Source organism: Triturus cristatus, chromosome 12 (assembly GCF_964204655.1).
Source record: "Triturus cristatus chromosome 12, aTriCri1.1, whole genome shotgun sequence".
In the NCBI taxonomy this organism is placed as follows: Eukaryota; Metazoa; Chordata; class Amphibia; order Caudata; family Salamandridae; genus Triturus; species Triturus cristatus.
Genome location: NC_140595.1, coordinates 274,512,222 through 274,536,867, shown reverse-complemented (window position 1 = coordinate 274,536,867; position 24,646 = coordinate 274,512,222). Strand labels below are relative to the sequence as shown.

Sequence of the window (24,646 nt, the reverse complement as noted above, 5' to 3'; positions counted from 1 at the left end):
CAGACTTGCACATATACTGATGTACACATACACTCCAGATGGATGCATAATTAAATATAGAGGCACTAGAGGTGCACACATACAAACATCCAAATAAATGCACAGGCAAAGATGATCACTCTTCCACCAAATATATGCAGACATGGCTACCAATGGAACCAGGGCCCACGTGCAAGGGTTGCCTACGGTACCTCAATTGTGGCTGCCTTTTGCTGCCCTGCTGTACCACTGCTCACTTGAAGAGACGCCCTGCTATACCACTGCTCACTTGTAGAGATGCCCTGCTATACCACTGCTCACTTGTAGAGACTCCCTGTTATACCTCTGCTCACTTGTAGAGACGCCCTGCTACACCACTGCTCAATTAGAGACGCCCTGCTACACCACTGCTCACTTGTAGAGACGCCCTGCTACACCACTGCTCACTTGTAGAGACGCCCTGCTACACCACTGCTCACTTGTAGAGACGCCCTGCTACACCACTGCTCACTTGTAGAGACGCTCATATAAACACCTACACAATAAACCCTCCAAATAAATAAACAGATAGCTGTTGTGAAAACATATTCTATTATGCCATCTTATACTCGGTATATGTGTGAAGAGAAATGATTATATGCAGTCTATGTATTATTTATAAAAGGAAGTGTGTAAACGCCTATCACACTATGATGCATGTACGCCCTGTGTGCAGCTGGAAGGCAATCATTTCATTCTAATTTCGTAGCTTTATACTGTATTGAGTTCCAACCTCTCTTGAAGTACATTCCACATTTTAGTAAGAGCAGCCTCATTTTCTAACCTGGAAAAGGACGCAGGGGTTTGTTCGAGGAATAGTCACTATTTGTGGATATACACACTATCCTCCTTCCGAGGCCGTTCAGGTGCTTCCTTGGAGGAAAAGTTACTGACACTTGTATGTTATATATGTTTCTGCTTAAACCAATTAATTGTTTTTACATGACCGTATCACATTGATTTGTAATAGTCCAAAATGTATACATACTAGATCGAAATTTGCATGTTTTAGCTCACTGCCTATTGATCTCTTTTCTAGCGTGAGCCCCGGTCAGTTGAAATGATAATTGTCTTTTATATCTTTACTTTTTTGCCAATTATTTTTTTAAAACACTGTTTCGGCTTGGTCTTCCCTGCCTGTTGTATTAAATTTTTAATAGGTGTTGCACTGTGGCACAGTAGCGGATGGTGTGCGGGCGGTGTGACTGGGCAGGAGTAGACGAAAACATGAAAAAAAGGGGGAAAATAAGTGTTGCCCCTTCTGCCCTGAGTACTCACTGCAGCACAGGCTCCCAGACTTCCCTGCAGCCAATCCTGATGATGCTCTCATGCTAATGACCGCATGAAAGCAGTGTCCGGATTGGCCTGGGCACCCCGAGTCTGTGCTTGCTGTCTACAACCCGGGAACACAGCTCTAGTTGGAGACAGCTCAGTGCGTATGTTGGTTTGGCCGTCCTGAGATGACTGGCCAAACTGACATGCACACTGATAGCGGTGCCCACCACTCCCTTTCATGACTGCCTCAGCGATGGCCCCGCCCCCAAAACTCTGCCCAGCCCGTAGAACTTGAACAAGCATATGCAATAGGTCTCACATTTGCGAGAGTTTAAGCTACTAGCATTGCAAATAACAATGCCTGTTATTTGTTTTAAAAACCAAAACATAAAGAAGACATTGTAATTTATAATGCGAATAGCTCAAACTTGCGTAAATGCGAGACCTATTGCGTTGCAAATGCTTGTTTTTTCTTGTTATGGGACCACATGCACCAAATGCACTTTTTCCATCATGTGAGTTCCCTGTATGTCACTCTTTAGGGTACAGTTCTTCACACTTTGGGGTTTGTGACTGCATTCCCAGGGGGGTGTATCTGTAAAGGTGGACTTATAAATGAAAAAGGCCTGGAAGCGGAGACGTTTATCTGACGCGTTCTCAGGATGTTTTCTTTTATATGCAGAAGTTAAACTGCATAAAACATGTGCAACTGTAATCCTGAGTGTACCGGGGCATAGCCAGCGAGTAGGGTGACGGGGTTCAAGGCAAAAACAATATACTGAGTAACTATGTAATTTTTCACCTTCAGATATTTGCATATAAATAAAAAACCACACACACAAAATGAAAAAACAAAGCAAATTAAACTAATTTTTGGAACATACACTCTCTTACATTATAAATCTCAGTTAGCTAAAGCAATCACTGCAGTTTTCTGTGTCTGACCAGAGAGTCGCTGAATTGAATCCTGGTTTTCACAGTCGGGGAATAGTAACTGGAGTACCACTCCTAAGGGATATTCGGCCTTGTACCTACGTTGATGGCTTTCAGTACTTGCAATCATTGGCTACTGCGGTTTCTAACTATATTGGAGTTGCAATAGCCATTAGAAATCGTTATGAACAATAGCTAATAATTAGGAAGTTTTAAAAATGTTACTGTGCAATCTCAATCCTTATGAAATTTTATGATTTGATATTTTTTAATTTTTGCAATTTTATAAATAATGTGTAAATTTGAACTTGTAATGTCTGTTTGCCAAACCTTTGTGGTCTGTGCACCGAATAAAGTTAGTTTGACTTGACTTGAACGTGAGTATTTTTATATAGCTAAAAGTTCCGACCCAGTGGTAAAAAGCACTGTGACTCCATCAGTTAAAGCAGATATTAGGTAATCTGTTTTCTTCAATGGGCAAGTAAAAATTACATGACATAACTGTGGCAGCGTGCTTTCACAGCAGACGGATGTAGTGTGTGCCAAAAATAAAAGCGCTGTGTAAAGTGCATGACTTTTATAGGTATGCTGCGACAATCAGGTGACGCAAGAAAACACGAATAATTTGATTTAAGGGATTTACTACTCTTATTGTATGTCTTCAACGCGTGTGGCTTGCATGCAAATTAAAACCTAAACTAACTATTAGGCCAGACCTTACATTCAGGTTTAATTGGTATAAATCAACAAGCATTGGCATAGCCAATAGGTCTCGCCTTTGGGACCTTATAAGTGTTTAGCTATGCAACAGTTGCATAACTAAATACTTATAAGGTCCCAAAAGCGAGACCTATTGGCTATGCAAAGCGGCCGTGTGGCAGCGAAAGTGAAAGTGATCACGATCAAACATCAAAGCGGCCGTGAAAGTAAGCGCGGTGCGCCCGCGCACATGCACTGTAGCTCTAGGCTGGCCTGGTAGCACTTTTTGGAGCCCTCTCAATAAGTCTCGCCAGACCAGCGCATGCGCTGGGTCAGGCGAGACCTAAAAAGCAGTAAAACCGCTTTGGAGGGATGGCAAAACTGTAGACCATGTTGCATAAAGCTGGAGACTAAGCACAGTGTATGAAGACCAAAACCTGCCTCCGTTTTCAGCTGGCTGCGAATAGGCTCTGCAGCAGTGCTGCACGCGAGGTTACCAGGTCACACTGCTGCAGGGATTTAAACTTCCTGGCTCGGCCAGGCTTTCTCCCTGGTGGCAGTACCTTCTCAGCAGGGGGGGCCTGCAGCCTCGCTCACCATGCTGTGTGGGACACCTCTCCTCCCCGGATCCTCCTCCCTTTGGCAATAATCCATGTGCTGCTCTTTGCAGCTGCCTTCATGCCACAACTCCCGGTCCTCTGCTGCCACATAAGCCATCGCCCTTCTCTGCTCCATGACGAATCTCTAACATACTCCTGCTTCCATGTCCTCCTTGTCGATCTGCTCCTCCTCCACCAGTCTTTTCCAGCACTCTGTCTCTATTCCAATGAAAGTACCGCCCGTCCTGCCACTAATCTACTAGCCCAGAAAACAGCGCATCAAGCTGGAGCCTCGAACAGTGGGTTTGCTCCTGGGCAGGTCTGCTGGTCTTAGTTTCTCCTGTAGCGAGTGGACGTTTTCGAGCTGTGTCCATGCTTGTGTCTGGACGTCTGTATATGTTTCTGCGATTGGGGGGGGGGGGGGTTTGCATGTGTGTTTGTGCTTGCACAATGCGTTTCAATAGTTTTTATGTATGCTTCAAACTGCATATACGCTCTGAGGATATACGCCTGTGTACGGTGGGAGGAGGTGATTCTGTATACAATGTTAATGTTTTTATCCATAGGGTATATGGGTCCTTTAGGCAAGCCCTGCTGTTGAACAGGGCTGTGAACCTTGTATAGAAATCTTTCAGGCTTAAAGTTCTGCACCTATATGGAAATAATTCTGCTGCACTCACCACTTTATCAGCTCCAACACTAAGAATGAAAATTAAAGGTAGAAAAGGAAGGATGGAGGACACAAAGCAAGAATCTGACAGACGATAAGAAATATGAGCCGGTGACTGCAGACAAATTAGATGTGGCGGAAGAGCAAAATGAAATGAATTACATTTTAAACATAAAAAAAAAAATCATCAAAAACAAGGTGAAAGCAATGATTGGAAATACTGCAGTCCAGGCAACCAAAACTTGAAAAGAAAGTAAGACTTTTATTTATAATCTGCAGGTCAGTGGTTCCAGTTCTTCTGAGCTAGTTTAGTGGGTTAATAACTAACTGCTGAGATCCATGTTCAGTCTGCCAGTTTGCTTCCATATGGCACAGTATGCAGGCAATGATGTATCTTCTTTTACCCTTTACACAGTATGCTATGTGGAGGTGGTAACACATCTGCTTCTGTACTCCATAGTATGCAGACGGTGACACTTGTGCTTCTGTGCTGCACAGAATGCACTGAAGCCAGGCAGTGACTGTAGGAAAGTGTCCCTCTTTGCATGGTTTCCACCCACTTTTTGCCTGATGCTTCTTGACTAAGTGTGGCCTGGGTACCTGCTAATCAGGTACCCGGGGCCTGTGTTCTTTCCCCAAAACTGTACCGTTGCTCCCACATAGGCACGCCTCTGGCCTACATATAAGTCCCATGTAAAAGGAGCCAGGGGCACCAAGGGCCTTGTAACCCGGCGAAAGTCTTTGAGGGCTGAAGCATATATTGTGCCACCCTTAGACTCCTCCCCAGACCCATACACACTGTCAGTGCAGTCTGGGGGAGCCCCTAAATGTACAAGTTGACATGGCACACATACCTGTGTGCCATGCCCAAGAAAACACTGCCAGTGGCATAGGTCAGTCACCCCTCTAACAGGCCTTACAGCCCTAAGGCGGATACACTATACCACAGATGAGGGCACAGTAGCATGTGCCCTGGGCACCTATAGTACCTGTGCCATTCACCGGTATTGTAAGTGCAGAAAAACCATTCTAAACCTTGGGCTGGGAGTTTGGCACCCTGAACTCCACAGCGCCATGATGGCTTTAGTGAAGACTGAGGAGTTTGGTATCAAACTTCTCAACCTATTAAACCCACACTGATGCCAGTGTTGGATTTAATGCCAAATGCACTCAGAGAGCATCTTGAAGATGACCAAACTCTAGTGTCTTGGCTGAGTGGCTGCTTGCCAGCTGCCACCCCCGGACATGGTTCTGGACCTTTGGATCGGGAGCCCCCTGCTCTCGGGGTCTTGAAACAAAGCACATCCTGGGCAGAGGTGCCAAGCCTCCTCTCTCAGGCTGGGCAGGGTTCACGAAGTGGAAGCTTCAAAGGCCTGCCACCTTTGTTAGCTGACCCTGTCTTTTGCTACTCTTAGCAACTGGCCCCCACTGGTTCTAACTCCCACTTTGGGAGGGAGAATCGGCGGGAAAACCAAGATAGGAGAGGTATGTCCACGTTTGTCAACTCCACCCCTAAGGTGAAGGAGGCGAGGCGAAGCACAGCTCTCAGTCCCCGCCATCTTGAAGATGGAGGGGGCCCAGCCAACCAGAGAGGCTTATGCCCCCGTCCCACTGGAGGGTGGCATAATAGGGGGTGTGCCCACCCCAAGGAAGGGACCCAGTGTTCTCAACCTGTACCAACCCGAAACACCCCAAAATTTTGTATTTGGTGGTGACCCCGAACCTTGCCTCCTCAGACAAGCAAGAAGAAGGACCGAAGAACCGTGCTGAAGGAAGAAGAGGACACCAACTGCCTTGGCCCCAGCCCTCTGGCCGAATCTGACCTCGACCTGCACCAGCAGGATCCCGGCACATCCAGCAGCCCCCCAGAACCCGGAGGACCTGCCTTCCCTTCAAAGACTGTCTCCCGTGAGCACCGGACTTGCTCAAGAACCAGACTCTGGCTCCGGCCAAATCCGCGAGTCTGCACCACTCTGCGTCAGGCACCTGACGCACACAGCCAGAGTTCGAGTGGCCCAACACCACGAGAAGGTACCCCCCCCCCCCCCCACAGCGAACCTGACCTGGTGATCCCTGACCTACAAGGTGGGTGCACCTTGTGTGCTAACTCTGATTTCCCCTTTGCCCTGAGCTTAACCCTAGGAGCTTTGCTCCCTCAACCCAGTGGCTTGCCCGCCCAAGAGCAACCACCAACCGACAGCCCCCTAGCCCCACAGGCTAACATTGGGCCTCAGCACTCTGCACCCAGCCGCCCTAGTGCCGCTGAGGGTGCTCTTTGAGTGCATCCTTGACCCTCTGGGAATCCTTGTTCTAACCCCAGAAATTCAACTCTCAAAACCAATTGCTTACCTGCAAACCAATAACCAAATTTTCTTCCATAGTATTGCATTTACTATTTTTCCTCCGAAAAAGTTCTAAGTGTTGAGTTGTGTTGGTATGGAAATTCATGCAACTGTGTTTTAATGTCAAAGTGCTTTACTTACCTTTGTCTGGGAAATGTCCCTGTGTGATATCTAGGCATACCACACTGAGTAGAAAAAGTAATCTCAAGAGTAATATAAAAAGCTATCACGATGTAATTACAAATATCAACTGTCTTTAAATGTTTTACAAACCTGTAACAGTCAATTTTATCCAGCTTGCATATTCTTATCAACCTGTTTTGAAAAGTGCAATTTAACTTACTGGCTTCAAGTCCTGCGTTGTTCAACAAATAAAATACAACTAAAGAAATTTTTTTATACAAACAATTTGTCTGAGTTCAGTATTTGAGTGTGTGACATAATTTCTTGCCAGAGTGTATACAATAAAGGCTTTACACTACCCTCTGATAAAGCCTTACTGCACTGCACACCCATACTACCACAAATAGAGAGTAAGGTGTTATCTACTTTTACTTCGGTAAGCCTTTGGTGAGCCACTGGACTCTGTGCACACTATACCGTACTTTGGTATAGTATATACAGAGCCAGCTTCCTACAGTGACACGCTTGCTGATATGACAACTGCTTCAGTACTGCACCCTGTGTTGTGTGCACCTGGGGACGTCTGCTTCTACATTATACAGTATATGCTGGCACGTCTTTGTGGCTCATTTTGCAGTCCTTATTCAGTTGAGTAACTGGATTTTATTTCATTGCAAATTGCCACTGTGATGAGCTTTTATATGGTGTTATTAATAGGAATGGTACCGCTGAAGTCACTGGACAGTCTAGAGTATCTATCTCCATACCAACTGCATGATGTTTGTGAATCACTGTGCTACCTAACACTATTGGCTGACCAAGAACTCCTATCAAATGGGGAGGGGGGGGGGGGGGGAGAAGGCACTGCGATCCATTCAGCTTCCTTATTTATATAACAAATAATCAAATGGGGAATGGATCACTTGTCCTGAGTAACCAAGGTTTATCAATTTTCTTGTAATATACAATTTTTAGAACACCTCAAACCCAGACTTATTAAAATTCTCAACCTGGCTTTACGAGTCTTTTAACCAGTTTTATACATTTTTGTTTTTCCTTTTGAGCTTCACTTGACGAAAACCCTTTATCACTGATCACTACTGCACTAACCAGTGGGTCACCTCCAGGTGGAGGAAGCATAAGAACTAACCCTATGATGATGCTGTCACGTTTTTAAGAGTCAGGCGGAGAATCAAGATATACCGCCACCCCAACCTCTGTATGTGAATGAGGGTTTTTTATCGGTATATTACACGAAAATTGATAAACCCTGGTTACTCAGGACAAGTGATACATTCCCCATTTGATTTTTTTTTTACCAATAACTCAGACCACTTTTAAGTGATAAACATTTAGCTAAACATGGAGTTATTTTCAAATTAGTTTTCATTCCCCATGTTCCCTAATTGGATTATAAATTCTAATCTATAATTGAAGGGCTATTTGATGCACTGGAAGGCTGTGATTTATGGTCAGCCACAGTGATGACGTATTGCCACAACATAATAGGGACATGCTGGCAGCACTTTTCCCAGTGATACTTGTACCTTGCGAGTTTGAGTACAATATAAAACTGAAAAGAACTTTAAGTACCACTATCTATGGACTCCACATCTGTTCTTAACTGAAATTGCCAATCTTCTTAATATTTGTTTTTTCATTGTCCTTTATTCTTATTGTGCTGGTCTCATTTTAGTTTTCTTGAGCACATTGATAAGTGGCATGCTTGAAGTACAACTCTGTGTAGTAAGTTACTAGTTTTGAATAGAAGTGGTAAACAGTCCATGTTTTCTGAAAGCTTATAGGTCGATTGTAGACAGAGACTCTGAAGAAGGGAGTTTGCTATTTTGGGAGTACAGCAGGTTGCCTCGCCAATGACCTCTGTCATTCTAAGGAAGCTACACCATGAATATTGAAGAGAAGTGAAACGGCACGGGAGAGGGAGGTGGTGGCTGACAAAACATGGAGTGAATTAAGATGAATGCAGGTCCCATAGCATGGACTGTGCTCAGTGAAATTTACATTGCCTCCCTTTCCACAGGTGGCTGTTGACATGGAGTTTGCCAAGAACATGTATGAGCTGCATCGAAAGGTTACATCCAATGAACAAATTGTTGGATGGTAAGTAAATTATCGAAACTCTATTTCTAATTGTAGTACTGCTATCTACCTACTCTCTTGTACCCACCTAAAAACAAGAAGGGGTGGATGTGACAAGCTGGTTTCAGGGGACGCAAGTGGGCTGGCTTGAGACAGTAAAAGGTGGGGTGTCGTTTGATAGGGTTTGGGGGTTCCCTTTGTATTTTTTCAGTGTTCCTTTTTTTATCAAACATCAACGTTTAAATACACTTTATTGTGGCATTTATATAGCACTTACTACCCCATGTGAGGCACCGAAGCTCTTGCTTACATGGGTTGCATACTACACTTTGTAGGTGTGTGGTTAGAAGGATGTTGTCTTTGTTTTGTTGTGGGAAGTGTTTCCATGTGGCGCATGATGACCACTAAGGTGCGGTTATTGTGAAATGGAACGCATACTTAGCAGTATGATGGATGAAGAAGTGTGAGAAGTAGGAGCACAGTTGCTGGAAGCTTGGAGCAGCTTTGCAAGTCCCTTTATGGTATTAGTTATGTTCATGTTTCCCTTTTACTATCAAATGGGCCTTGGGCTTCAAAAAAAGTAAAGTTAAAGTCCTAATTTTGCTTTTCATTTTTCTAAATAAAACATTATCGCTCAAACCATGAATGTATCCCACCATGTGTAATATTTTCACCCCAAAATTCGTCATAGTCAGACTGAGCGGGGGCTAATACAAATACTGTGTTGTGTCCTAGCATAACTGTTATGATAATTCCACAGCTGCAGCAGTTATGTTACCTCTTCATTTGTTAAGTTTGTCCAGTTTTTTAGTTTTTAGGTTGAGCCTGGGCTGCGAGGCATGCAACAGTGGAGTATGAACTTAAAGCCCTACCCAGATTTGTAATTGTCTTGTGTCATTCATAAATGCTGGCTTCCAATTCATTATTAGACTTGTTAGTGCCTCCTTGGTACCGCCTTGTCTGCATTTGTTACAGCCCATAACGACTGGACCTTTTACTTGTGTTGTTATAAGGTATGTTTTATTTACAGTCTGTGACGACTGTGTTTTTAAAAATGATTTGTTCTCTTCCATGCACAATATGCTTTTGTGTAAGGCAGCACTGCGCACGCTTTTTATATTTTTTTCCTGCTTTCACATCATGCTTTTACTTTAATATGGCGCACTCAAGTTTCTTTATTTTTGCATAGTTAACAAAAACCATTGCAATATTAGCATTTAAAAGAAATACAATTTAGACAAATATTCCATATGATTTTATCAGCCATTGCCACCTTTTTAAACACTCTGTTGTAGAAAAATACCTTCCAGTAAAAACAGTTAAACCCCAAGGTAGAAATTATCTATACAGTTTAAAATCAGAGTTAATAATAATGGCATTAGTAAATGTCATTATTTTGCGGGGTGGAGTGAAGTGCAGTCACAGATTTTTGGGCTCCAACCAGAGTTGCAATATAACAAAAGAGAGAGAAAGGGATTTCACAACTAAGTTGTAAGGGGTACCCCCAGTCCCCTGAGGTATACAAAATAAACAAAGAAGGGGGTATCCCTAAATGAGAGAAGGTAAAGACCTTCTGTCTGTTAGAGAGTTCTCAGAGAAGTAAAAAGAGAAATTATTTATTTTTTATGAAACCCCTCACTCACCAACCTAGTTGGTGACATGCTTCATCATCGGGGTCCACCCGAGCAGTCGAATACCACTCTGGTGTGCTTCAACGCCTGATTACAGCGGAGCAGGTTTGTTATTATATCAGTATGTGTAAGTGACGTGTGTGAGTGAGTGAAATAAAGTTAAAAGTAATCCTACTGTACTCCCTAACATTTAATATGGAGCACAGGTTTTCGTCAGGACCTATCGATACACCGGGCGGTCTACACGCACTAAGGTGCATCCAACCCTGGAGCGTCTGTGTGCCACCTACATATACTTGCGCAGGTGGTAAAAAGGATTCAGGGAGTCCTCTGTGTACAGATGAACTCGCGATTCTTACTTGAATCGTGTCATGGGCTCATAAGGGAGACAGACGGTGCTGCATTACTCAGCTCACCGACTGTCTGCCACAAACCTGCGGTGCTTCCCCCAGGCGCCCGGCTCCAGGGTTGGATGCACCTTAGTGCGTGTAGACCGCCCGGTGTGTCGATAGGTCCTGACGAAAACCTGTGATTACACTTAAAGTTTGAAACATGTAGACGTCAATATTTGGATAATACTTTAGGTCAAATTAAACCTACATTAGTATTACATTTCACAACTTTTTTTAATCGTGACCCTGCTGCTCCATATTAAATTTGTTAGGGAGTACAGTAGGATTACTTTTAACTTTATTTCACTCACTCACACACGTCACTTACACGTACTGATATAATAACAAACCTGCTCCGCTGTAATCAGGCGTTGAAGCACACCCGAGTGGTATTCGACTGCTCGGGTGGACCCCGATGATGAAGCATGTCACCAACTAGGTTAGTGAATGAGGGGTTTCATAAAAAAGAAATAATTTCTCTTTTTACTTCTCTGAGAACTCTCTAACAGACAGAAGGTCTTTACCTTCTCCAACCAGAGTTGCCCATAGACCAGTATCATCTTGTGTTAAGATGTTCGCGTTATCTGGACTTGTTGCGGGCTTGTTCACTAAAGTGCAGGTGATCCGTCCTTGGTGTGGTCAAAGCAAAGGCCTCTTCCCATCTACAGGACATCTTACAGTGTCCAAACTTTGAGTTTGTTATATCAAATATTCAGTATTTTGGGCATTTTTTGTTCGGCCAGCATAAGGAATTTTACCAGTCTACAGTTCAATTGTGTGTTCTCCGCGTTTAGGCAGGCCAGCACTGCTTGCCTCCTGGTGCGGATGCCTATGTGCTTAAGGAGTTCTTTTAGGAGCTGCTGCCGTTCTTGATGCAGTTCCTTGCATGAACAGATTAGGTGTGAAATATCTCCTTGCTTGGTGCTGCACAGCCTGCAGGTGTCTTTCCTCAGCCATGGTGGAAGATTCTGAGCACATGGAAGAATCCCCAATCAATGCCTTAGAAAATTCATTTTTATGGCTTTGGTATATCCCTGATTGAAGAATGTTTGTGGGGCAAGGGATTTGTATGAGTTAAGGGTCATCCAGGCATGAGATCTATTTGAGAAGCTTGCCTTGTCCTACACCAAGGAAATTTGTTTTATGCATTTCCAGACTAGTTTTTTAAAATTTAGATAGCTGAGTTGCGTGTCCCAGAGTCCCTTGAAGCTGGTAGCTTCCAGGGCTAGCTGGAGGTAGCTGCTAGCTTGGGAGGATTCCCTGTGCTGAATGTCGTGCCACAGCAGATGGTTTAGCGTGTTTGCATTGGCGCTTCTGATCTTATGCCAGCAGATGATGTAAGCTCCGTGCCTGGCCAAGACTTGATTTAAAAGACCGAACTGCAGCCTTATTTGGGCCGGTGAAGTGTAGGGTGGGAGGCAGAACATGGTTCTATATCCTTTGACCAGTGTATTGTCCAGATCCTCCGCGTCTCTTCCCTGCATTGCCTCACTGCCATAGGCAATCAAGGGGAGTAGTTTAGCCTGGACTACCTTCAGAAGCGGGGTCATAGTTGGCCCCATGAATTTATTTGTACGTTTTTTTTATTGATAGAGATATCAACAAACCCCTCCTTCTTATTTCCTCTTTTTGGCGCTTAAATGACCCTTCCTTGTCAATTATAACTCCTAGATACTTATACTCGTGAGCTGGTTCAAGTTTAGTGCCGCCCAGAAACCAGTTCCTCTGCAGATTTTTTTATTGTTTGTCATTGTCCGAGTCTTTCTAAAATGTATTTCTAAGTTATTTGCTATAGCGTAGGTCTGCATTTCCGTTAGAAGATGTTGAAGACCAACGTAAATGTGACTAAGCAGAACCACATCGTCTACGTACATAAGATTGGACAATGATTTTCCTCCTAGCTTGGGTGAGTGGGAATTACAGGCGTCGAGCGCCTTTGGGAGGTCAGCCATGAATAAATTAAACGGGATTGGTGCGAGCACACAACCCTGTTTCAGTCCTTTTGTTGTGGGGACTCTTGATGTGAGGTGGGTACCGCCGCCTTGTTTCACCTGCGCCCAGGTGTCTGTATGTAGAAGTGACAGAATATTTAAGATAGGCTGCGGGAAGCCCCATAGCGCCAGTTTCCCCCACAGTCTGCCCCTCTCTACATTGTAGAAAGAAGCACTAAAGTCGATATAACATAGATGTAGGGGTAGGTTAGAGGTTTTTGCTGCGTTGATTAGTACAGAGATTGTGAGGATTGTTGATGTGCCGGCCATTTTGCAGAAACCAGTCTGGTTCAGCGGTGTTATCTGGTTCCCCTCTGCCCAAGATGTGAGCTCCTCTAGTATGATGCCCGCAAAGTATTTTGCTTCATTATTAGAGCAACTAGGCGGTTGTTACTAGGCTCGGCCTTATCTCCTTTTTTGTAAAGTGACACGATTGTCGAGCCCTTCCAAGATTCGGGTTTTCTGTTTAGCAGCCTGACTTCCAGAAAGAGAGGTTGCAGGATATCAGTCCAGTCCTCCATCTTTCCTTTGAACAGTGCTGGTGGAATGCCGTTCGGCCCCGGAGCCCCTTCTTTCTTCCCTTTGGCGATCTGCTTTTTTATTAGGAGTGACACGGGGCTGCTAGCTACGCATGATGGTATATTTTCTGTGGCTGGCAACTTCTGGTCCCTCGTCTCAGTGGCACATACTCCAGCTTGTTCTTCTGGTGGACAGCTTTTTAGAGTTTGTGCTCCGGCGCTTCCCATTTGGTTGTTAGTGATTAGTAAGAAATTCTACCCAGATTGCTTCCGAGATCTATGACGCGATGCCCACATGATAAGGGTGGATAATCCCATTCACGGTTTTCCAGAAGCGGCACGGTCATTGCCATTTAAGTCATGTAAGAGTTTTGCCCAGGTTGCGTTCTCTTGATCTCTGCTGATGTTCCATTTCAGTCTTTTAAGTGCTGCCCTTTGGTCCTTCAAGAATGATCGTGCGCTCGCATTTCCTGGGAGTGTTCTCAGCCTGCGCAAAGTCATATTTATTGACTTTGTGAGGAATTTAAGCTGATCTCTTTGGTCTTTCGGAATTATGTTTTTTCGGCATGATTTCTGGGAGTTGTCTTTAATGGAGAAAGTAGTTGCGTGTTGTTCTGGGAGTGTGGTCGTAAACTGTCCCCAATGGGCGATTGGGTCTTCTAGACTGAGTGCTTGAGCTTTGAACAGTTGGATTGCAGCTTCAGCCTGAGGATTTGTGTTATTTACCGAACATTTGGTCCTTCTTAAGTTGGAGGTGAAGATGGGCCCCAATGTTAGGTCTGGCTTGATAGATCTAGGTGCAGTAGCTGTTCACTGAAGTTCCTGTGGGCGATGATCACTATCCCCCTTGTCCCCCATTCTGAACCCAAGGATGTGTGGGAACAGAGAGAGGCTTGCAAAGGTGTAATCCAGTATGGAGATTGTTGTTGCAGAGTAGAATGAATCGACTGGAGAGGAATAGTCAGGGAATCTGCCGTTTAGCGCTTGGAGGTTTAGGTGTTCTAGATCGTCTAGAAGGTGGCTTTTGCCGCATTTCTTCCTTCCATGCAGTGGTGTGCATTGTGTGGGGATGTTGTGGATTCCAGTTTGGATAGATACCTCCTATCCTTCTGCTGAGCCAAAGAGATATTGCTTTAGGTCCCCTGCCAGGATAAACATCGGTGTTTTCATCTCTGTTGCATACTTTGCTACTTGCTCAGTACGTTTTTTTGAGTCTTTCCCCTTGCGGTTGGGATGAACATATGAATTGATTAGGCACACCTCCGTTTCGGTCTGGATGAGGATGGCAATTGTAACTGCTATTGTTGCAGATGACGTTAAGTCCATGAGAGTTGCTGAAGGTATGCTCGTCGTGAATACGTAGGTGGCAAGCCCCACAGAGCGGTGTCCAAATCTACCGCTCCTTGTCGCTGGTGTAGCGAAGCACATGTAACCCTGAATGTGCTGAGGATCCGTGAGCCAGGTTTCTTGCAGCGAGATTATATCGAACGTTCTAACATAACTCAGGAAATCCGGATCCTCCATTTTTGTTGCGAAGACATTAATATTCCACGAGCATAGTCTAAGTGGGTCCCCTTGACCCTGCCGTGGCCTTTGTCCTGTGAGTAGCGTCAGTCCTCCACTGCACGTGTGCTTCTAGTACAGAATATTACTTCCCTGTTGAATCCTTGGCTTGTGGAGGCGGCTGCCATCAGTTGTTTCATGTGGATCCAGCTGGCTACTAGCACTCTGTTGTAGTGATCTACCCCGAGCTCCTCTAAGTATGCAGTTTGAGTGTGCGTGCTGTATTTTTTTGTCCAGGGCTTGCGTTACTTTTGTAATAATGGAGATGGATAGGCTGGTTTTTGGAAGGGGGCGATATCAATACCCCAGTCTTGGAATGTGCCCAGTTCTGCTAGGATTATCTTTGCAATTTTATTTGAGTTCCACGTTGCCTTTGTGGCCTCTGGCCTTTGAGGATTGGCAGTGAGTATGAACTCCATGGAGAGTAAATCCTTTGTGCTTATGCCGGCGAGATTTGGGATTGCCTTCATTAATCTTATGATGTTACCTCGGTTTAACGTGTCCTGATGGCCCTTGGATGTGTATAGGGGGTACAATACCAAAGCCCGTATTTCTTGCTGCCTTGTTCTTGATGTTTGTGTTGCCGGCAGATGTAGATTTGCTGTGGCCAGCGGTGCGGATTAAAGTATGGAGCTTGTTGCTTCTTTAAGCTGGATTTCCACTTGATTGCTCGATGTTCCTGCCATAGAGTTCCTTGGGTTTGCCTTAGATATTGTCAGCTTGGGGGGTGTCTGTTTTGAATCTTGCGCACCATCCTGAGCCCCTTTATCTGGGAACCTCCAGCTGGGGCAATCATTTGTTGGTGGAAGAGGCCATTTGAGCTCTCTGAGCAGTGTATCCTGGTTTAGCCTGTCTATCTTTCCAGTGCCGCCTCCTTCTGGGCCCGTTGTTTGAGCTCGTATTAGTGTCTTTGCATATTATTTCTATCGGCCTTGGTGCCCCGGAGTTTCCCGCCTCTCCTCGTGACTGTTGGAGGTGTACAGGGTTATTGGATAAGGCCCATGTCTCTCCCCTCCGGTCTTGGCAGTATGTTGACTGTTGGCTGTAGCCTTTGTCAGGTTTTTTTTGTTAGGTGAATGGATGTAGTACCCTGTCTTTTTTTTCTTCTTTGTATCCTGCACTAGCCCCTGATGGGGTACCTTGTCAGTTTTCTGCTCCCGTTTCCACATGGGCCCTGGCTGAGTAGGTCCATGTTGGGTCACCACCTTGTTCCGGGGAATTGTTGGAGATTTTTGGTGACCATTGTGCTTGATTTGGACTACTTGAGTTGCCTAAGTTAATGTCCTGTTTGTTTTGAGAACCTGAGAAGATGGAGAAGTAGGCTGTTGCGTTTATGGGGGACTTCTGGTTGCACCCTTTTTCTTTTCTGTTGGTGTTGCTTAGCATTTAGTTTTGGCGAACCTCCAATTCCAGGCCCTCCTGTCTTCTCAGGGTTTGCATTAGAGTTGGCTGTGTACGTCTTACTGTTTGGTTGATCGTTGGTTGTTCTCTCCGCGGGTTCAGGATTACCCTGATCTTTATTTGTATTTCGCGCTGTTGCACTTTTTATGTCCTTTATCCTACTACTTGGCATTAAAAGCAGAGTAGATAGTTTGTTGACAATCTGGTCACAGTTACAGCTGAGGTGAGTGTCAGATTGCGCTCTTTATCAGGGCGTTCAGGTTTCCCAGTTTCTCATTGATGCCTGCCCTGAAGACTGCCAACGTGTTCAGTAATGTGATCTGAATCTCCATCTTTTCTGACTGAAATTGCAGTGCTTCGATGGCCAATTGTATTGTGTTTAATAAGGAAGACCAAGTACCAGCAGTTAGTTGCTTTGTTTGTGAACTCTCCTTTGGGTCGTTTATGATCTGGTCCGTGTGAGATGAGTTTCGGGGAAGCTCTTGGGGAGGGTGCTCCCTTTATACCTGACTTGGTGAGTAAGTGGTTAGCATGTCTTCCCATTCTTGTGTGTTCAAGTAGGAGATGATCACCCTCCCATCCTCTTTCTGATTTGGGTCCGGAATCCCTGCAAGTGGTCCTCCTTGTTGAGTGAACGGACTCCCATGGGCGAAGAATTATGGGTTGTTGGTGATTTTGCGTTTACTAAATTAGATATTTGAATGGGAGTACTGTGGGTACTGGTCATCGTATTAAATGTGGGGCTTGAGTTGATTTTGATGATTTGATCCCCGTTTACTCTCCTTGAGGCTTCTATCGCTTCACTCGCATCCTTGGTTTTTTTTGGTGGTACCATCCCCTGCCTTGACGCTAGGAAGTAGGGGTGGCGCGGTTGTTTTTTTTTTTTTTTAACCTTCTCTTCAATGGTAGGAGTCTCCTGTAAGCAGCTCTGTCGGGTAGGTGTTGTTGGAGATAGCCCTGAATACACGGGTGCTCCTGCAGGAACCTCAGGGGGTGTAGTGCCTGTTGCTAGCGCCCCTTCTAAGTGTGTTGGAGATTGAGGCTTTATCTGGAGTTGCTGGCCTTGTTGCTGTGATGCCCTAGAGTCCAGCCTGTTTTCATCTGCGGGCGATGTGCTTGGGGCAGGTACTTGCGGCTGTAGGGGTTGCAGCGGAGTTCGCAGTCCTTTAAGGGTTGCATTGCTGGAGTAAAGGACAACCTGCACACGGTTCTTCTCGCTGCCGACTTGTAGCTTGTAGCTCGCTGGTGGCTCTTTCTCGCTGCCAGCTCTTTCTTTTTTTCCAGTGCCCGGCTCACGGCCGCGAGGAGACGCGGGGAGCCCCAGAGGGACTCTGCTTTAAAGGTTGGAGGGCTTGGAGGAGCTTGACAAAAGTCAAACGGCGTGAAGAGCGAGGAGAGCCGCCGCGGCGTCCACCGCCACCTCTCTCTGGATGCGGCGTTCGGCGGGAGCAGGAGCGAAAACCTGGCCTGGACAATGGCTGTCTGAGCACTAAAAGTGAGGAGTAGTCCGAGTCAATGGGAGTCAGGCGCTTCCTTGTGAGACTCGTGGCGCACGCCCCCTTTTCTCTGTTGTGCACCTAAACATTGTTTTTGTACTTAAATTGACAACATGGCGCTCACTCACCAATGACCCCTCCTGCCGCCGGGCGCCGCGCTTTAGGTTTCAGCACGGCACCCACTTTTACAATAATATGGGCGTACAGTCAACAGTGGCGGCTGCTGCCAACAGGCCTGTTCTGCAGCACTTTAATTTAAGGCTCTGCGCCGACCTTTGTGGTCTTGCTCCACAGAATTTCACAGACCTGATGCCTAAGCCCGCACTGGCCCTATATGTGTATTTGTTCTTCTAGCCGACTCTGTTACTCGCTTGTTACAGTCTTGATCTCTTTCCAGGAGTGTAATTAGTCGCCACAAGCCGGGCACGCAAGCAACAGTAACGGCGTCGTCTTGAACATGGCGTTTTCTAAAAAAAATAGCAGTGCCAGCAGAAACATTGTAGGGGAGCAAGAAACAACGTGGTTACATTCCATCAAAAGAATGGATTTCAAAAAACAAACCTGCAGATATATTCTTTGATGTTCATTGCACCCACGATCACGTCTTTGCTGGCACTGCTAAATTGTTAAGAAGCAAAATGTGTGCGTCTTTCTGCATCTCCCTGACCCGTCAACCCACCATCCCCTTGACCTCTCCCGCCCCTTCCTCATTGCTGCTTGTTAACTCCTTACAATTTCTCGGGCGCAACCTTTCTGCTAATTATTTTGTTCAGTATTATTTAATCCCGATAAACCAAGACTACAGGTCCCATAATGCTATAGTTTGTTTGGTTAAGTCGCATGAAAGGAACATTCCTGCTCGGTTGACGCTAAATCATCTAGTCGCTCACGACAGTCCTTCGGCAGTTCCGCTACAACGCTGCTCTGTTTTTTGTGCATATATTGATTATTCACTCTGTAGCGCGGGAGTCTCTGCATCCGGATCTCTTACTTCGACCTTATTTCCAACGTGATTCAGCTGCAGGATAACGTTTGCTCTCCAGTGTCCAGGTGCGAATTTCTTAATAATGCTTGTATTTTTCTGTTCTTCTGGGAGTTTAATTATTTTTCAAATAAGTTCTGGGCAGTACGTTTAGCCAAAGTTTTAATCCTCAGCTGCTTGAATCTATCCACATGACAACTTTTACACTTTTAGGATCACTTTTAAGGAAAACACCTGTTCCAAATGAACTGCTGAAAAGAAACCACTTGTCTGTTTACTTGAGTTTCGTCTACGGTCTATTTTTTTTTCTTTTTACTATTTTTATGTACGGACTACTGAATCTCACTCATATCCTAATATTTTGTTTTAGGCTTGATAAGTTTCCGTTTAAGACCGATCTGATTGATTTAAGGGCTCTTTGGTTCTTCAATCTCCGGTTCTTTGGCCAAAATTTCGGGACAAAAGCGCACATTAAGGGAGTATTGCCGTTCAGTGAATTGAAAGCAGCCCAGTAAATCAGTAATAATGGGCATTGGGCATCGTCATCAAAAGATGGACAGTGCAAAAATAAATGCTGTGCAAGTCGTTACCCTATTTCCTGGGACAGAAGGCCAATTAAGGCTCATCAGTCACTATTTGAAATTGAGTGCACAATACAAATACTTGATTGCAATGTTACCAGATTTTACCACGCATGACCTATGCCCTCCCCTTAGAAAGCCACGGAGATGCTGCTTCTTTCTTCTAAGTCCTGTCTAAGTTAGACTCTCGCGTATTGGTTTTAAAGCCTCTGAACTGTTTTAGTCTCATTTCCTCTGCCCCAGTGATGTTCAGCTGATTTGGGACCTTTAATTGTGGGTCTTATGACCCCTCCAGTTAAAATTCCCTCTTAACTACTGTCCAATTTTCAAAGCTGTGTGTAAAATAACCATTTGCTTCCCGAGGTTAAGGTTACACAGACAGTTTCATGTTTTCTTGGCCTGTTAGCAGTTTTAAACCTACCCAACTAAATATGGTGTTTTGCAATTTGCAACTCCTGCTGGAACAGTTCTTCCCACCTACCTTGTTTCCTACAGTAGCACCCTGGAAAACGCATTTAACGCATGAATGAAGATCACACACACATCAATCTCGACATTGTGGTGGCATTTGGAAAATGTAGAATTGTAGTCTTTTTTTTTTCTCGTTCTGAATTAAAAAAAAAAAAAAAAAGTACTGCCTTAGTAGGCAAAGAAGAAATTCTAGTCTGCCACTGCAAAACAAAGTTAAACAAGCATTTACAATGCAATGGTCTCGGCAATATTATAGGTAGAGCTATTGGTATTGCTCATTATTTTTTTATTATTTTTGTATCCCTAAATAAATGGCATTGTCATTTCTATTGGCATTATTTTTTTTTGTTGCATATGTGATACCTATTGCATTAGCAGAGAGAGAGTGAGGTAGTGAGATAGAGAGAGTGAGGTAGTGAGAGAGAGTGAGGTAGTGAAAGAGTGAGTTAGTGAGTGAGGGATATTTTTTGGCGCTGAATGAAATCATGCTGATAGGAGTTATGTGGCATGATGGCTCTGTTGGAAGGAATGCAAGAGAGGCGACAGAGAGAAGGAAAAGCTGGTACGGATGAGAGTGCATAACATGGGAAAAAGACAGAATGAAGGGGAGAGAAGAAAAAGGAAGCAGGAAAAGTGGATAGAGCGGCAAGTGAGAGAAAGGCTAGAGGATGGAAGAGCGAGGAGGGCAGAAAAGGGAATGAAAGGAGGAAAAGGGACAGCAAGAGGAGTGCGAGAAAGGAGAAGGAAGAGAAAGAAAAGAGAAGAGTGGTAAGAGTAGAGGAGGAGGGAGGCAGACTCAGAACGGGGAGAGCTGAACCGGCTGCAGTCAATGCTGGTCCGCACATGAGCCTCACTGAACTCTTGATGTAATCCCTACATGTTCATGTTAAGCCAGAGCTTTTGAACTGTGGTGTTCAATCCGTGGCTTTGGAATTTTCTTCCACAGCAGCCAATCAGCAAGCAGAGGGGAGGCGAGCGGACCGCCATCAGAGCCAATCAGCAATCACGCTCTGCTAGACTTTTACCGGTTCCTAAAACAAGAACTCAACTGCCACTCGGCATACCTCCGAGTCAACCTCAAACATATGCCAGAGCTTATCTGCTGACACCCAAACCGGCTCGCAGGAAGGGCGGGGTGGCAGTGGCCGGCCAACCACATCCACCAGCAAGGCCCTCGATCTCTGAGACCTGCGGGTGTGCCAAAACACAACTCACAGAGGGAGGGGCCCCGCGGGGAGTCACAAGAGCAGGCTTGCGTCCATTCCGAATGTCTCTACCTGAGCTTCTCGCTCGCCCTTCACTGTGTGATGTGATGCCCCTGGAGTGAGGGGGGAGTTTGGCTGTAAAGCCCCAGATTCCGCGCTCGGCTCAGTGGCCTGTTTCTCACCTGCAAGCCAGTTCTTGAGCTGCACGTTTCATTCGCTGCTTTCCGGCACTCGTAGTTCGAGTGTTTGAAGCAATGCCTCCGCATGAAAAGAAACTAGCTGAAAAGAAGCAGTACGCTTGACACCAGCAACAGCAGACCGAAAAGGACCCCAAATGGTGTTCTGGAACTTAACGGTGTTGCTGATCCGGAAGGTATTCCTGACGCCTCTCACAAAGCTCTAGTACACAAAACTAACGAGACCCAGAAGATGGAAAAACGGAACAGGCACTGATGTGTCGCATTTGTATAGCACCTCATACCCCGACGAGGCTCCAAAGCGCTTCTGGGCTACCACGGAAAAAGCGACTCAGTTTGCTGTGCCTGCTTAGTAGATTGTGGATTTATACTGTGGGTTGTGGGCCAACGCGTTTACAAGTGCAACACACATTAACACAGCACACATTTTACCTCAAAGATAAGTAACATCCTTGTCCGATGGGTATAGAGAAAATGCCTCTCCCTGTAATAGATTACAACCTTTAAACAACCGTTACCAGTACCTGGCGGTAGTAGCCGCCATCGACTATGCGCTAAACCACACTCTGTGTACTGCTGGCATTGAGAGGAAAACTCGAGTCCATGTCGAAGAAAAGATGCGAGAGGAGGACGAATGAACAAAATGGAGGCAGGGTGGCACCGTTCTGACACAAAGGAAACAAGTCTTTCAAAGGGGAAGTAGGTAGGAGACACAACCGCCTTTCTCCGAGGCGAAGCAGAAATGCCTCGGAGAAACGCAGTGGCGTTTTCAGATTCGGGGGCGTGTTTCTTTTTCTCTCCTCTTGCCATTGGCTGGAGGAGAGAAAAACACGCCTGAGAAAGGGCGTGGCTAAAAAGTGGAAAGAAGAGCACGGAACACGCCCCCGAATCTGAAAAAGACGGAGCCTATTTGGAGGGACAGCTCTCTCCTCCAATGGCTGGCCTCCGTTTAGGAAGCCAGCCAATGGAGGATAAGCAAAAAGAGAGGCGGGCTAAATAGCCACTCTAAGAATCATTAAATCTCCGACTTCCGGTTCTGCCTTCGGCAGACCGGACGGTCCTCGACCTAAAAATGTCAAGTAGTGAGATAAGTGGTATTCCTATTTTAAAGTGATTTGTCTAGCAAGGGAGCGGCAACACCTACCTGCCAACTTAAAAGTGAACTGGGACCGCCAACCTTATAGGCCATTAGCCTATGAACGCCTCCAGGTGGAAACGACTTCTGGATCTATCCTGCCAGATCAGGACTGAATCACAGACCTGCATATAAAGGCCTCTTCATTAGGGTTGCACCACCTGGGTCTTCCAGGCACTAGACTCCCGCTGGACTGAGACTGTTCAGACCATCTGTGCTAGACAGTGAATTCCCATACAGAATTTTTCAGGAAAATTTGGCAGACTAACCAAAGAAAGTTAGGGGTGCAAAGTTACTTCCACAATCCGTTACAACTAGTAAGATCAATACATAAAAAATGGATTAACAGTGAAGAAGGGTAGGTAGTGTGAAATTAAACTAGGATAAAGAATTACATCAGTGTACTGGATGGATAAATGGGGTAACCTGGCATCCTCAAGCGCCTCGTAACCCAGCTAGTGGGCTCTCAGGATGATGGGCAAGACATGTGAAGTCCTAAGGTCTTATCAACCTTCCCACCAAACACAATGGATGCCAATACCAGGGCCACCCTGGAACCCAAACTCAGCCTGCAGCCTACCTTCTGAAATGCCAGAGCTTCAGAAAGGCCAGTGATGCCCTGGCTCACATAAACTGCTGGGCAGAGTGAGAAACTGATTCTGCTTTGCAGAACGGTAGTCTTCGGGGCCTACGCTCTGCCGTAATTTGCAAACTTTAACACACGCTCTCTCATCCACGCAAGTGCTTATAGGCAATTCCGTTCACAGCGCACAAAACGAAAAATACTACCTCATTGACCGCAAACTTGCACCTCCTGAATTAGTTTTCACTTCTTTTCTGATCGACCAAGATATGCTGTGTGATACAAAGTAACACCATCGTCAGCCAGTTACTAATTTGGAGAAATTATTTTATTTCCCCTAACTTTTTTTTTTTTTTATATATAGTTTTATATAGCACAGACTCGACCCAGAGGTATCGGGGCACTTTACATGAGTACCAGTTACATTGACAAGGTCACTTTTTTTGGGAGAAGGGGTAGGGGAAGAGTTAGTGATTTGCACAGAATCGCACGATGTTGAGCTGACACGAGACTCGAAACTGGTTGTCCAGTTCCAAAGTCAGCAAATCTGGCCATAACGCCGCATTGCATGTGTGCCTCACAGCACTGCATTCATACGTGAGTGCAGAATGTTTAAAAATGTGTCTAGGCATAGGGCTTTGTACCGGTAGGGTATGCTTCCAGTAGGAAACCTATGCTAGATATCATCCACACCTCTGAACCATGGTTCAAAGGTTGTGAGCTGCTAGGCAGCCAGTTTGTGCCCTATTGCAGGTGATGACAGCAGCTGGGGGCCAATTTTAGATTGAGGCTACCAGACAGCTCTGGCTGTCTGGTTGCAAAATACCTCTTTGTGGCCTTACCAACAACATACAGTGCATCCGTTGCTTACTATTGTTTGGCTTTATTGTCAGTCTCATTTGCTTCATTCTTATTTGATGGCTTTCCTTGTCCCAGCTTGTACAGTTTGCATTTGTCCCTCTCTGCTAGAGCATCGCCTCTTTACCATCTCTCTGACTGACTACCTTCTATCACTCCTTTGCTCAGTTTTAGGGACCAGCATTTTTGTTTTTGTTTGATCTCTCCACGAGACATGGGCGTCCGCAGAAATTTTTCCAGGGGGGGGCTAACCTGGCAAATGAAGGGGCGTGGCTAATGTTAATCAATAGGGGCGGGGCTAAAATGGCAGGATCGGGTAATGCTCAGGCCAAGATGAGAAAAACAAGCATTGGCATAGCTAATAGGTCTCGCCTTTGGGACCTTATAAGTATTTAGTTATGCAGCAGGTCCCAAAGGCGAGACCTATTGGCTATGCCAATGCTTGTTGTTATATCTGGGAATGTTGAGAGGGTAGGGGACCGGGTCTCGATGTCGGGTTGCGAGCACAACAATGACCTACTCAATTTGAATGTGTAGGTAATACAACCGGAGGCGTGAAATGAAAGGTTCACTACCAGGAATAACAGGAAGGTAGAAAGTTAGGCTGGTTAGAAAGGTAAGGAGGGGTCGAGGCAAGCATGGTGGTGAGGGGAGAAACAGATGCATGCTAGGAGAGCGCTGTGAGGGAGGGAGGCGAAATGGGACGAGGCACTGAAAGGTGGGTTGGGAAAAACCGGTAGCGAGGCAAACAGAAGGGTAGCGAGGGGTGAAGGGTCGAAGAAGTGAGGTGTAGAAGAAAAAGATTCAGGAGCGGAGACAGGTAAATCAAAGATGGAGAGGGCACAATAACGCAGTCGTAGAACGTGAGAGGGCCAGGTAGAGA

At 45.5% G+C, this 24,646-nt stretch overlaps 1 protein-coding gene across 1 annotated transcript in view; it reads left to right on the top strand.

The window, feature by feature from the left end:
- EIF3F (eukaryotic translation initiation factor 3 subunit F) overlaps positions 1–24,646 on the top strand; it is a 112,490-nt gene that overhangs the window by 40,733 nt on the left and 47,111 nt on the right. Inside the window, exon 3 of the mRNA XM_085637409.1 lies at positions 8,701–8,780. Within this exon, the coding sequence (XP_085493535.1) occupies positions 8,701–8,780 (80 nt within the window). The remainder of the gene's footprint in view (positions 1–8,700; positions 8,781–24,646) is intronic.